The sequence below is a fragment of the Culicoides brevitarsis genome, chromosome 2 (assembly GCF_036172545.1).
Source record: "Culicoides brevitarsis isolate CSIRO-B50_1 chromosome 2, AGI_CSIRO_Cbre_v1, whole genome shotgun sequence".
Lineage (NCBI taxonomy): Eukaryota > Metazoa > Arthropoda > Insecta > Diptera > Ceratopogonidae > Culicoides > Culicoides brevitarsis.
The window spans coordinates 16,621,918-16,632,987 of record NC_087086.1 but is presented as its reverse complement, the minus strand read 5'-3'; the positions used below and the strand labels follow the sequence as shown (position 1 = coordinate 16,632,987).

The 11,070-nt window shown below is 28.3% G+C and overlaps 1 protein-coding gene across 1 annotated transcript; it reads left to right on the top strand.

Moving 5' to 3' along the window:
• The first annotated feature begins 8,235 nt into the window (after window positions 1-8,235).
• Window positions 8,236-10,803, top strand: LOC134828601 (coiled-coil domain-containing protein 13). Its single transcript, XM_063841582.1, has 3 exons — window positions 8,236-9,598; window positions 10,347-10,500; window positions 10,602-10,803. Exons 1-3 carry the CDS (start codon window positions 8,236-8,238, stop codon window positions 10,801-10,803), a joined length of 1,719 nt encoding a protein of 572 aa, XP_063697652.1.
• The last annotated feature ends 267 nt before the right edge of the window (window positions 10,804-11,070 follow it).

Genomic DNA, 11,070 nt, shown 5'->3' with positions numbered 1-11,070 from the left:
TATTTGTGCGCTCATTACTGCCGACACACCTACAAAATTTTAGCGGAGGCAAAAAAAAAACAATAAGCATTTTTCTTGTCTATTTTAGACGACGACGACGACGACTCGAAAAAGAGGGAAACATCAACAAAGTAATTGAATTGAACTGGCATGCCTGCACCAAAGGAAAAACACAAAGGAAAATAAATCAAAAAGTTGTAAAAGTAAATAGCTCATGTGGCGGCAGGTTTTCGCAGCAAATTTGTTTGTTTGTTATAGAGGAAAAGCAATTCCCAATATGCCAATAGTTTAGTTTTTTTTTCGTTCGCATGGTTTTAACAATCAATTAAAACTTGCAGATAATAATTGACAACAAAGAGCTTTTAAGCGCGGGAAAATTGTGTTTTTCCACTGACACGAATTTCATGCAAGGAGAAAATATTATTTCATGTCAACAACTTCCGGCATACAGGGATGTATTATTGATCAGTTGGAGGGAAAATGCACTCAGGGCTCGTTCAAAAAGAATTAATTTGATTGTTTTTTAATTGGATTTTTAAATTTGTTTGAAAAAAGGAAAAACAAATATTTTCCAAGTCATTGTTTCAATAAATTGACTGGAAAAATATGTTGCGTTTAAGTTTTATTGACGTAAAATTTTTAGTTAAAATTTTTTTATGAATTATAAAATATTTTTATTAAAATTTGTTAATTAATTACCAAATATTCGAGATATTTAAATAGTTTTTTTTTATTTTTTTTAATTAATTTTAAGCAAAATTATTTTTAATTTTATCAAAATTAAATTATAAAAACTTAAGAACTGACTTAAGATTCATACGTTCAAAAAAATATTTAATTTTGATCTGTAATGTAATTTTAAAATTATAGAATATGAAAAAAAAATTAAATAAAAAATTATCCAATTTTTTTCTCAAAATAAAATAAAATAAAAAAAATAAAAATTAAAATAAAATAAAAATTTTTATAAATAAATTAGGCAATTATTTAATTATAATTCATTCTTTCAAAAAAATAAATAAATTAAAAAAAATTAAATTTCATGAAAATTTTTATAAAACGATATTTTATAAAATTATAATGATTTTTAATTTTTTTTAAAATTATTCATAAAGAAATTTTGAAAAAAATGAACATTTCACATTATTCGAATTTTTATAATTTTTAAAAAAAAATTTTAATATTTTTCCACAAGCTATTTTTCCAAAATTTTTTAACCCAAATCCATCTCTGTCAGCAGCACATGTGTTTTGTGTACAAAAAAAAAAAACAAACAAGTCCAGTCCATCTTGTGAAACTTTCATAACACAAGTTTGTGAATTCCATTCATGCGTTGTTGTCTCTGCACTAATCAATTATTAACACAAGTCACAAAACGCAACTTGTCAATTATTTATACGCGTTATCGATTGTCACAATTTCAGCATGAATTTCACAAAATTTGGCATACACAAAATTTTTTCCATTAATTATAAGATTAAATAAAATAAATTTCCTCTAATTCCCAAATATTTATCCGGAAAATTAAAGTTTTTATCCATAATTTTACAATCTTTTCCAAAGAAAAGTTTCTCAACATAAATAATAGATTTTCTGCCACTTAGAAACAATTGAACATGTAACATAAGGTTTACTAAGAATTAATATTTACTCCAAAAATCCATTGTTTGCTAGTCATGAAGTGGGAATAGGGACTCGAGACTTTCTATTTACTCGTGAATTAATTATTCGTGTGATAAAAAGTTGAAGCTCCAAAAAGAGGCAGGAAATAAATGACAAAAAAATTTGTTATTCACACATATGTTAACACTCCGCTGTCAGATTAACTTAAAAGGTGTGTAATGGCTCTTATTAGTTTTGTTTTTTTTTATTTCTCGTTATTACTATATTTTTCTCCGTAGGCATTAAATAAACCAAAAGTCGGAAAAACAACAAAACTATAAATAAAAACGTGTACGGACGGCGTACGAACGAAATACGTATCATTATTACTATTATTATTATTACAGAAGGTATTAAATGTGAAAGTTGAGCATGTAAAATCGATTAACTAAAGGCAACAAGAAACGGCTACTACTACTTGCTACTACACGGAATGTTTAATAGGTTATTGTCAGTTTAGGACTCCGCAATGGAAACCGAATATTATGAAATTTGTCGGAACTTTCGTGTGTGTCTGCATTAAATAAATCATATGGAAAAAAGACCAATAAATGTTAATGGATCTTAACTTTATAGGAACGAAATGCAGGTCAAATGTGGTTTATCATCCAGATCACGGTATGTGTGTGTGTGTGTTTTAACGCCAAGGCGATAATCGAATTACGTTGGATAAATGGATTCGAAACATCATTAATTTGATAATGAGATTTTTTGGTTGATTAAAGATGATTGAGATTAGCAGATGGGTAAATTGGAAAATGCTTTTCTGTGATTTAATGGTTTTTTTTTTTGTCAATAATTTATCTTAAATCGATCATTTAATTGTCAAGTATACAAACATTCATAAAAATCAAATCAGAAAATTGAATAGTTTTTCATACATTTTCTTAATATTTTACTTTAATTTTAAAAATAAAATTATTTTGTTTCCAAAAGTTAAACAATTAATTAAATTAAATTAATTAAATAAAAGATAAATTAATTTAACATTATTAATTAAATTAAATTTAAATAAATTAATTATTAAATAAAATATTTAAAAGAAAATAAATTAACAAACATTCTTAAAAAAATAATTCTTTCAATCAATTTTCTTTTTTTAGTACATCAAATTTTTGATGTAAAATTTTAAATAAATAAATTATAAAATTTTAATATTTTTGATGTAATTTTTGAATTAAAAATATTTTTTTTATTTTAATTAATAAATTTTTAGTTGTCATTTGTGTTTTAATTATTTACGAAATAAATTTGTATTAAAAATCCAAACAATCAATTAAATGCTAAAAATCAATTTAAAAAAACCAATAAAATAAAAAAAAATAAAATGCATAAAAAGTAACAATTTTTACTATCGATTTAATACGATCTTCTGATTCATTTTTTGTCATCATTTAATACTTTTTAATTAAAAATATTTTTTTACTTTTTAATTAATATTTTATTTATTTTATATTTTTCTAAATTTTTATACAAAAAAAAAAATATTTTAAAATAAATTTATAAAAAAACAAAATACATCAAAAATTCCTATTAATTTAAAAAAAATACAAAAATTGGTTCAAAAAATGTCTTAAAGCCAAAGGAAAAGTTAAATCCACCAATGTTATAAATTATTTACTTCACTCATAAATAAATTACTTAACATTTCCTCTTGTTAAGTAACGAACATCGATTTATTTGGTCTACTTAACGGTTCTTTGTTCCAATAAAACCGAAATGAAACATTTAAAACTCGCAAAAAAACTGCCCAGAAAAAAAGAAACATATTTTACTATTAACTCTTATAGACTCGCTATCATTTCCAGTTAAAAGCTTCACAAGAACGAAACGAAATATAGGAAAAGAACAAAAAAAAACACTAAAGGATAATTTATATCATCATAATTTTTTTAAACAACACCATGTACTTGTAGAATTAGAACATATTAAGCTGACAAAAAAAGACGAAGCAAGAGGAAAAAATTTTGCTTCATGGTATGGCACCTCGCCAAGAGAAGACGTACACGAGAAACGACTATAATATAAATTAACAAACTAATATGGTGTGAATAATGTAGAACACATTGTGTTCTTGACTTCATTTTGATGGTGCTGAAGTTTATTAGAAAAATTTTCTCCTTTTGACACTTTTTGACTGTACATACTTGTCGTGCATCGTCTGCTTCTTCGTCGTCATGTCACGTGCACAAAATATTTCTTTTCAAGTAAAAATGTACGAAAAATGAGACTTAGTTTCGAATAAACTTAAATTGATTTTTTTTGTGTTCAACGTTTAAGGAACATTTTTTTTACACAAAAAAAAAGAGAAATTTGCGAAACACTTTCCTATTCAAATACAAAATTGCTCGTAAATCAAATACTATTAAGGTTTCTGCTATAAGAGAAAAATTTTTAAACATTAAGAAACATATAAAAATATTATAAAGCAACAAATGATTCTATCTAGAAAAAAAAATGAAAATAATATAATAAAAGCCAGTAATGTTTTGGCAAACCTCCATTTTATATTGTTATACGAAAAAAAAAATTGCTGGTTACGAAAAACTTTTGAAAATTTGCATTTATGAGCTTTGATCTATTTGAAGCAATTACGAAAATGACTTCATCAAAAAGTTGGCCAGTAAATGAAAAAATGGAGGCGTCTGGTACTTTTTCGCACGAAATTCGTCGCGAACGTTAAAGCATGCTAGCACGCGTCCTGGTTACGCCAATCAAAGTAAAAATGAATTTTGCATTTTTCACGCGCCATTTTTCCATGTGAAAATAATCAACAAGAATTTCTTTGATTGTTACAAGAGTCTTGAAAACTCGTTCCCAAGAAAGCAAACCAAAAAAAAAAGGAAAATAAAAAAAGTTGTGAATAGCAATCATAACTTAGAGCACTATAATATTATATCTCGGAGATATTTTTACAGACACACGACGGACCGACGACAACGACGTCGACGATATGAAGACGACAAGGATGATGATAAACTTGTGCTTTTCTGCTCGTTGTCGTCTCTTCTATCTGTGAGTTTTTGTTTTGTATTTGTCCTCAAGAATGTTGTTGTTATGAGTGTGTGTGTTGTACATAAAAACACATTTTCTAGAAATAATAAGACATTTTATGACGATTATTATATTATTCCTGTTCTTTGCCTTATTATATGGTTTCGATGTGCGGAGAAAAAGACGACATCGACATACAAGGCTGTTGTTTTTTTTTTCATTAAAGTAGGTCAAAAACTTTCAATCATTAATTAATTTTTGAAAAAAATATTTAAATTTCTGAGAACATTCAACAGTTTCAGCAAATTTCATTAAAGGCAAACACTCAAGTTCAGTCGAGTGGACAAAAAAAATAGAAAGAATCGATAAAAACGAATGAAAAAAAAACTGCTGATGATACAGAAAAAAAAGAAAGTAAATCTTCGAATTACATGTTGGCTTATTTAACTCTTCGTCGTACCTACTTGCGATATACGTGAAAAGAACGGTAGATAAGACTCTGAAAGACAATTTATGAACGTTTCTAATGCGAAATGTTGAGTACTTTCCGGTTCATGTTAAATTCAGTACACTCCTGTCTATCTCTAATGATCAACAAACTCGGTTGGTTTCTTATACATTTAAAAACACGTATTAATCCGCTTCGTACTTGGATGAAAGAATTGTGGGGAATTTGTGTTTTGCATTGGTTTTTAGACAAATTTTTATAATTTAAAAAATAATTTTAGATTTAAAAGAAGAAAAATTACTAAAATTTATAATAATTTAAAAAATTATTAGTCATTAAATTTTTTAAAAATTAAAATTGAAAAAATAAATAAAATAAAAATATTTAATTATTTAAATTAATTAAATTTTTAAATAAATTAATTGTTATTAATTTAAATAAATGCATACTTAATTGAAAATATTCATTAAGGCGATGAAGAAAAAATAAACTAATTTATAATAAATTATTATTTAATAATACCTAACAAATTAAATAAATAAATTATTTTTTAAAAAATTATAATAAAAAAAGTAAATAAATTAAATTAAAAACATTTTTAGATTTTAATTTAATTAAATTTAATTAAAAATTTTTTGTTAAGACGTCTTTACTGATTTTTGTTTAGATAATTTTTCAATTTAATGATTTTAATGATAATTTTTTAAGAAATTTTTGAATTGTTAAAAAAATCTTTTATTATTCAGAAATCAGAATATTAAATTTTTAATTAAAAAAATTTAATAATTTAAAAAAAAAAAATTCAATTTTAAATTTTGAAAAATGTTGAAAAATTCATAATTTATGTCTCGCAATATTTTTATACGTAAATAATGATTTTCTCACAATTCAAAAGCTATAACACGGCAACATTTATCTATACGGGTTCAAGTACGAGTTCAAGCATTTTTTTTCTTCATTTCAAATCGGCTCACACGGAAAATACAAAGGAGCAAAATTATTTGATGTACAAAAATCAGCAGAAATCGACATGAAAGTTTTTCCGTGTAAAAAAGTGATGTCGATTGTAACAAGAACGAACTGTGTGTATTTGCTGATTACAATTTTTTCTCTTTTTTTTCTGTGTTTTTAACCTAACGTCGAGCTACAACGATTCAACGAGGGGGAACGTGGAAAGGAAACGCGTGAATCATCATAAATTGAGCTTAGAACGTTTTTTCCTCTGTCTGTCCTTCATGGCTTTCGTTTTGCGAAAGGCTCATCGCGTTGCGGGTGAATAAAGGATAGAGGCGACGAAGCAAAATGCACTTACATTACAGCCCACTTGAAATCGGTGACAACTCAATTTTTTTGTTCCCTCTTTTCATGAACTTGCTTTTTTATTATTATTCGTGTGTAATGGGAAGGAAAAGCAGTAATAATAATAATAATAATAGTAATAACAACATCAACACAATTTATATTTGTTTTTTTTTTCGGTAAGCCTTTCATCTTTCGCCAGCAAATCGAGGTGCTTGATGAGCTGTCTATATGAATGAATTAGATTAGAACTGAAATAAAAATAAACAGTTGTTGTTGTTTTTCTTTCGTTTTTTTTTTCGAGCAGCCGTTGCAAGCGAACGAAAAAGTAAGCAACACATCGGAATCACACAGGGAATCGCGTTCTACAAACTTTATTGTATTGATTTTTTGCGTGTCACTTGATCAGAAAAGGGCAGATTGTGTATGTGTATGGATGTCTGTACGTACAATGAAAATTTCATTCTTTCATGCTCTCTCTCTCGTTTCGTTCTTTGTTGTAAAGAATTTTTTTTCTGTATTTCATTTTCAATTTAAAAGTTGATATTTTTGCTTGTAATCGGGACTACTAATATTGGGCAAATATAATTTTTTTTACAATTTCCTGTACTAATTGACACAACTCCCCCACATTGTGAAGGCACAAACATGCAACGATTACAAAAAAAAACTGTATAATGACTACTTTTTTGCCCCCGTGTGTGTACATTATTATTAAATTAAAGTCAGTCCCAGTCGTATTTTGCCACACGATGCTACTGACGCCGCATTCGTGACACGCAATCCTTTACACTTTTTACATTAAAACGATATCCAGCGACTGTCGAATGAAAGGGAAAGCTTTTTATCTGCTTTTTTCTTCGCTACGGATTGAAAAAGTGTGAAAATAACTTAAAGAGGATTAAATTTATAACTTTTTTAAGAATAAGGGATTAATTTAACACCTTTAGAGGTTTTTTAGCGTTGAGAGATAAAATTAACCTCTTGAATTAAATCCATATCAAACTTTTTCCTCTACTTGAAGCTCAATTTGGGTTGAATTCATCTTAAAAGGGTCTAAAATAACCTCCCGAGGAGTTAAATTAACATCCTGAAGGTTAAACTCTTTTTTTTTGTTAACAGGAATAAATTAACCCCTTTTGCAGTTGACAATTTTCGGACCAAAAAAACGATAAATATTAAGGAGGTTGAATTAACCCCTTAAGTGTTAAAATAATCTCTCAAGGGGTTAAATTAACCTCCTAAGGGAATTTTTGTCTGAAAATGATTAAATGCAATAAGGGTTAAATTATTCCTGTTAACCAAAAAAAAAAAAGAGTTGAACGTTCAGTATGTTGATTTAACTCTTCGAGAGGTTATTTTAGCCCCTTGAGATGTTAATTCAACTTCTCGAGATGTTAATTTTACTTCTCGAAATATTGATTTAACTGCTCGAGATGTAAATTTAACACCTTCAGATATAAATTTAACACATGAATTAAATTAAAGAGTATAAATTAATCTCTCAAGGCGCTAAAATAACCTCTAAAGGTGTTAAATTAATCCCTTATTTTAGAAAAAGTTCAAATTTAATCTCTTTTGAGTAAATTTCACACCTTTTCAATCCGTAGAGCTCTGTATGTCGGTCATGTAATGGTCGTCTAGTTCAAATGAATTCGTTTCGAGGCATGTTACTAATGAAAAGATCAAATCATGACGATGATGCAATCAGCGTTGTTTGTTATAAAGTTCAAAAAAGAATTACTTTTTATTTTTTTTCCCCTACCGCAGCCAACTTTGTGCGAGTTGTCAGAATCACAGCAAAATTCAATTTTATTTAGAGCAAAAAAAAAATGTCGTCGGTTGAAAATTTGTTTATGGGTGAAACTGCATCGAATGCGACACAAACAACGAAGAAAATTCGTCGAATCCGCAAACGCAGAGCCACAAAATTGTCGTTAAAGAGCGAAGCAGCAAAAACCACGGCAGCCGACATTGCCTTATTGACGATGGAAAATGCGGAATTAAAACGCCAAAATTCCGAACAAACGAATCAAATTTCCAATTTACAACAAAGCATCGACAAGTTGAACGACATTTTCAACACACATCACACTGATTTCGTGGGCAAAGGCTCTAACTTAATTACCGGCAAAATCATCGAGTTGAGTAAGAGAAATCGACACCTGTACAGCGATATGGAGATATATCGCACGAAATGCGAGACACTCGAACGCGAATTGGCAAAATTGAAAGCGGACACGGGAAAAGACAAAAAACCAAAAATTGTGAAGCGTGATCCGAATGAATGTGAAATCCTGAGAGAAAAGCTAAAAACGGTGACAATGAAACTGCTCGACGTTTCCAATCAAAATCAGAATTTGAAGAATGAAATTAAGGTAGCTGTCAAGTGTTTGGAGCAAGAAGTGGGCGATCACAAACCTCTGCAGAATATCTTGAGTAATGTTGGGGGATGGCGCGGCAGAGCTCAACAAATTTTGAAGCTACAAGCAAAAGTTGCGGAATTGACGAGAAAATTAAATGGCACGGAAGATGATCCCGCACGAGAGACACAGCGACAATTGGAAGTGGCTCGCCGGTGTGAAGTTGAGTCATTGCAAAAGGAAACGCACGAACTCAAAAACACCGTTAATGACTTGCAATTTAAACTCACAGCTGCAAAGACACGCAACAAAATTCTACTTGATGAATGTGCCGCGTACCGGGACAAGTGCCAAGGTTTCCTTAACGACCAGAAACGCAGCGAAAAGGAAATTACGGAATTAACTGCTCACTTGAGTGCGGTGCGCGCTAATTACGAGTCTCAATTGCGGAACTTAACGAAGAAAATTGAAATTTCCGAGTCGAAGACGCAAGTGTGTCACACGAGTGTGGATCAAGTGTTGTGTGAAATGCACAACAAGAACGACTTGTTGTGCCAAAAGGACTCGGAAATTTTTAATTTGCAGCGAGAATTGGAGACAATGCAAAATGACTTGCGAAAAGTGTCGGGAGATTTTTTGTTTAATTGTCGCAATCTCCAAAAACATCAATATTTGGCAATTTTAAATAATTTGGAGGATGAGAAGAATCAACTGCTGACTCAGATTGAAAAATTGAACGAACGATTGAACGCGAAACAAGAAGCGGTTTTGAACTTGAAGAACGAAGTCGAGAAACAACGCTTGAAAATTTGTCGTTTGGAAGGAAAGTTACGTAAGTTTCTTCAAAATTTACTTTTTTTCAATGTCAAAAAATATTTTCGACTTAAACTTGAGTAAAAAAAATTTAAAAATTACAACTTAAAATCTATTGACTTAAGCTTAAGTTAAATAATTAATTTAAATAAAATTTGTCATATTATTTTTTTTCAAATGTGACATTCATCTAAAAGGTTAAGTCAATTAATTTTTTAAATTAAATATGTAGTTAATTATTAAAATCCAAATGAAACTTAATATGTAATAAAGTATTTATTTTCGAAAATCCAATTAAATAATTAATTAAAAATTAAATTAATCATAATTCAAATAATGAAAAGTTAATTAATTGATTATTGAAATTTTTTTTTTCAAAAAAATTTTGACTTAATTTTAATAATTTTAATTTTTTTTTAAATCAATTTTTAATACACAAATATCAATGTAAAAAACTCAAAACAACAATAATATTTATTAAGGATCAAAAATTTTTAAAAAATTTGGTATTTTAAAAAAATTAAAATTTATTAAATTTAAAAAAAAAATAATTAAAAATTATTATTATGAAAAATTATTAATTAATTAAATTAAAGCTTTTACTTAATTAATTTTGAAAATAAAATTTAAATTGGCAAAAGAAGATTAAAAAAATTAAAATTTATTAAATTTTATTAAAAATTTTTCATATTTAAACATTTAGTCAATTGAAAATAATTTTCAACCGTAATTTTTTTTCAATAATTTTATCGATATTTTTTTTCAAGGAGATGCTCTAAAAGAAAAGGAACAAATCTCATGTAAAAATCAGCGCCGCAACCGCATAGATGCCTATTACAAATCAATTAGCGGCAGTCAGATTTCCCCGAATGACGATAAAAATTCTGACCACGCAACTCCCGTGGAAGATACAAATCTCAAGTACGTTTTTTTCTGTTCCTACGCATTTTTAGCACACAGACACAAACACGTAAAATGAGCAAAGAGATAAAATCTTTCAACCGTTTTTTCTCGTTATCTAGGTTGGATCTCGCTAATGAAAGAATCCAGTATTTAGAGACAAAAATACACGAAATCACGTTAGAGCGCAACACGGACGTCAAGGAACTCGTAAATATCATTCGTTCATCGAAAAAGTTCATTTTCGAGGCACTCTCTAACGGAGAAGCAGTCAAAAAAGTATCGACAATGCCGAGAAAAGAGGAAGAAATCGACAAAAATTAAAGCGGCTTTTAAATCGACATTCTTTACAACACAATTAACAATAAATTTTTGTGTGTATTGCCTTCGTTGCATACCCACGGATCGTAACATTAAAGCTAAATTCCTCCTCTCAAACATTATTACTCATTATATTTTACGACTAAAGTGAGAGATAAGAAAAGGAAAAATGTTGTAATGTCGTTTTGTGATGGTTCGTGTGTTACAAGGTGTAACCGCATGAGAGCAACGTTACGCCTGCCGTTGAATTTCATTCATTTTTAATGAGAC

Excerpts from the sequence above, each read along its gene's own strand:
- LOC134828601 (XM_063841582.1), top strand. The coding sequence starts at position 8,236 with ATGTCGTCGGTTGAAAATTTGTTTATGGGTGAAACTGCATCGAATGCG. Across the intron at positions 9,599-10,346 it reads TCGTTTGGAAGGAAAGTTAC|GAGATGCTCTAAAAGAAAAG; the intron begins GTAAGTTTCTTC and ends TTTTTTTTCAAG. Across the intron at positions 10,501-10,601 it reads GTGGAAGATACAAATCTCAA|GTTGGATCTCGCTAATGAAA; the intron begins GTACGTTTTTTT and ends CTCGTTATCTAG.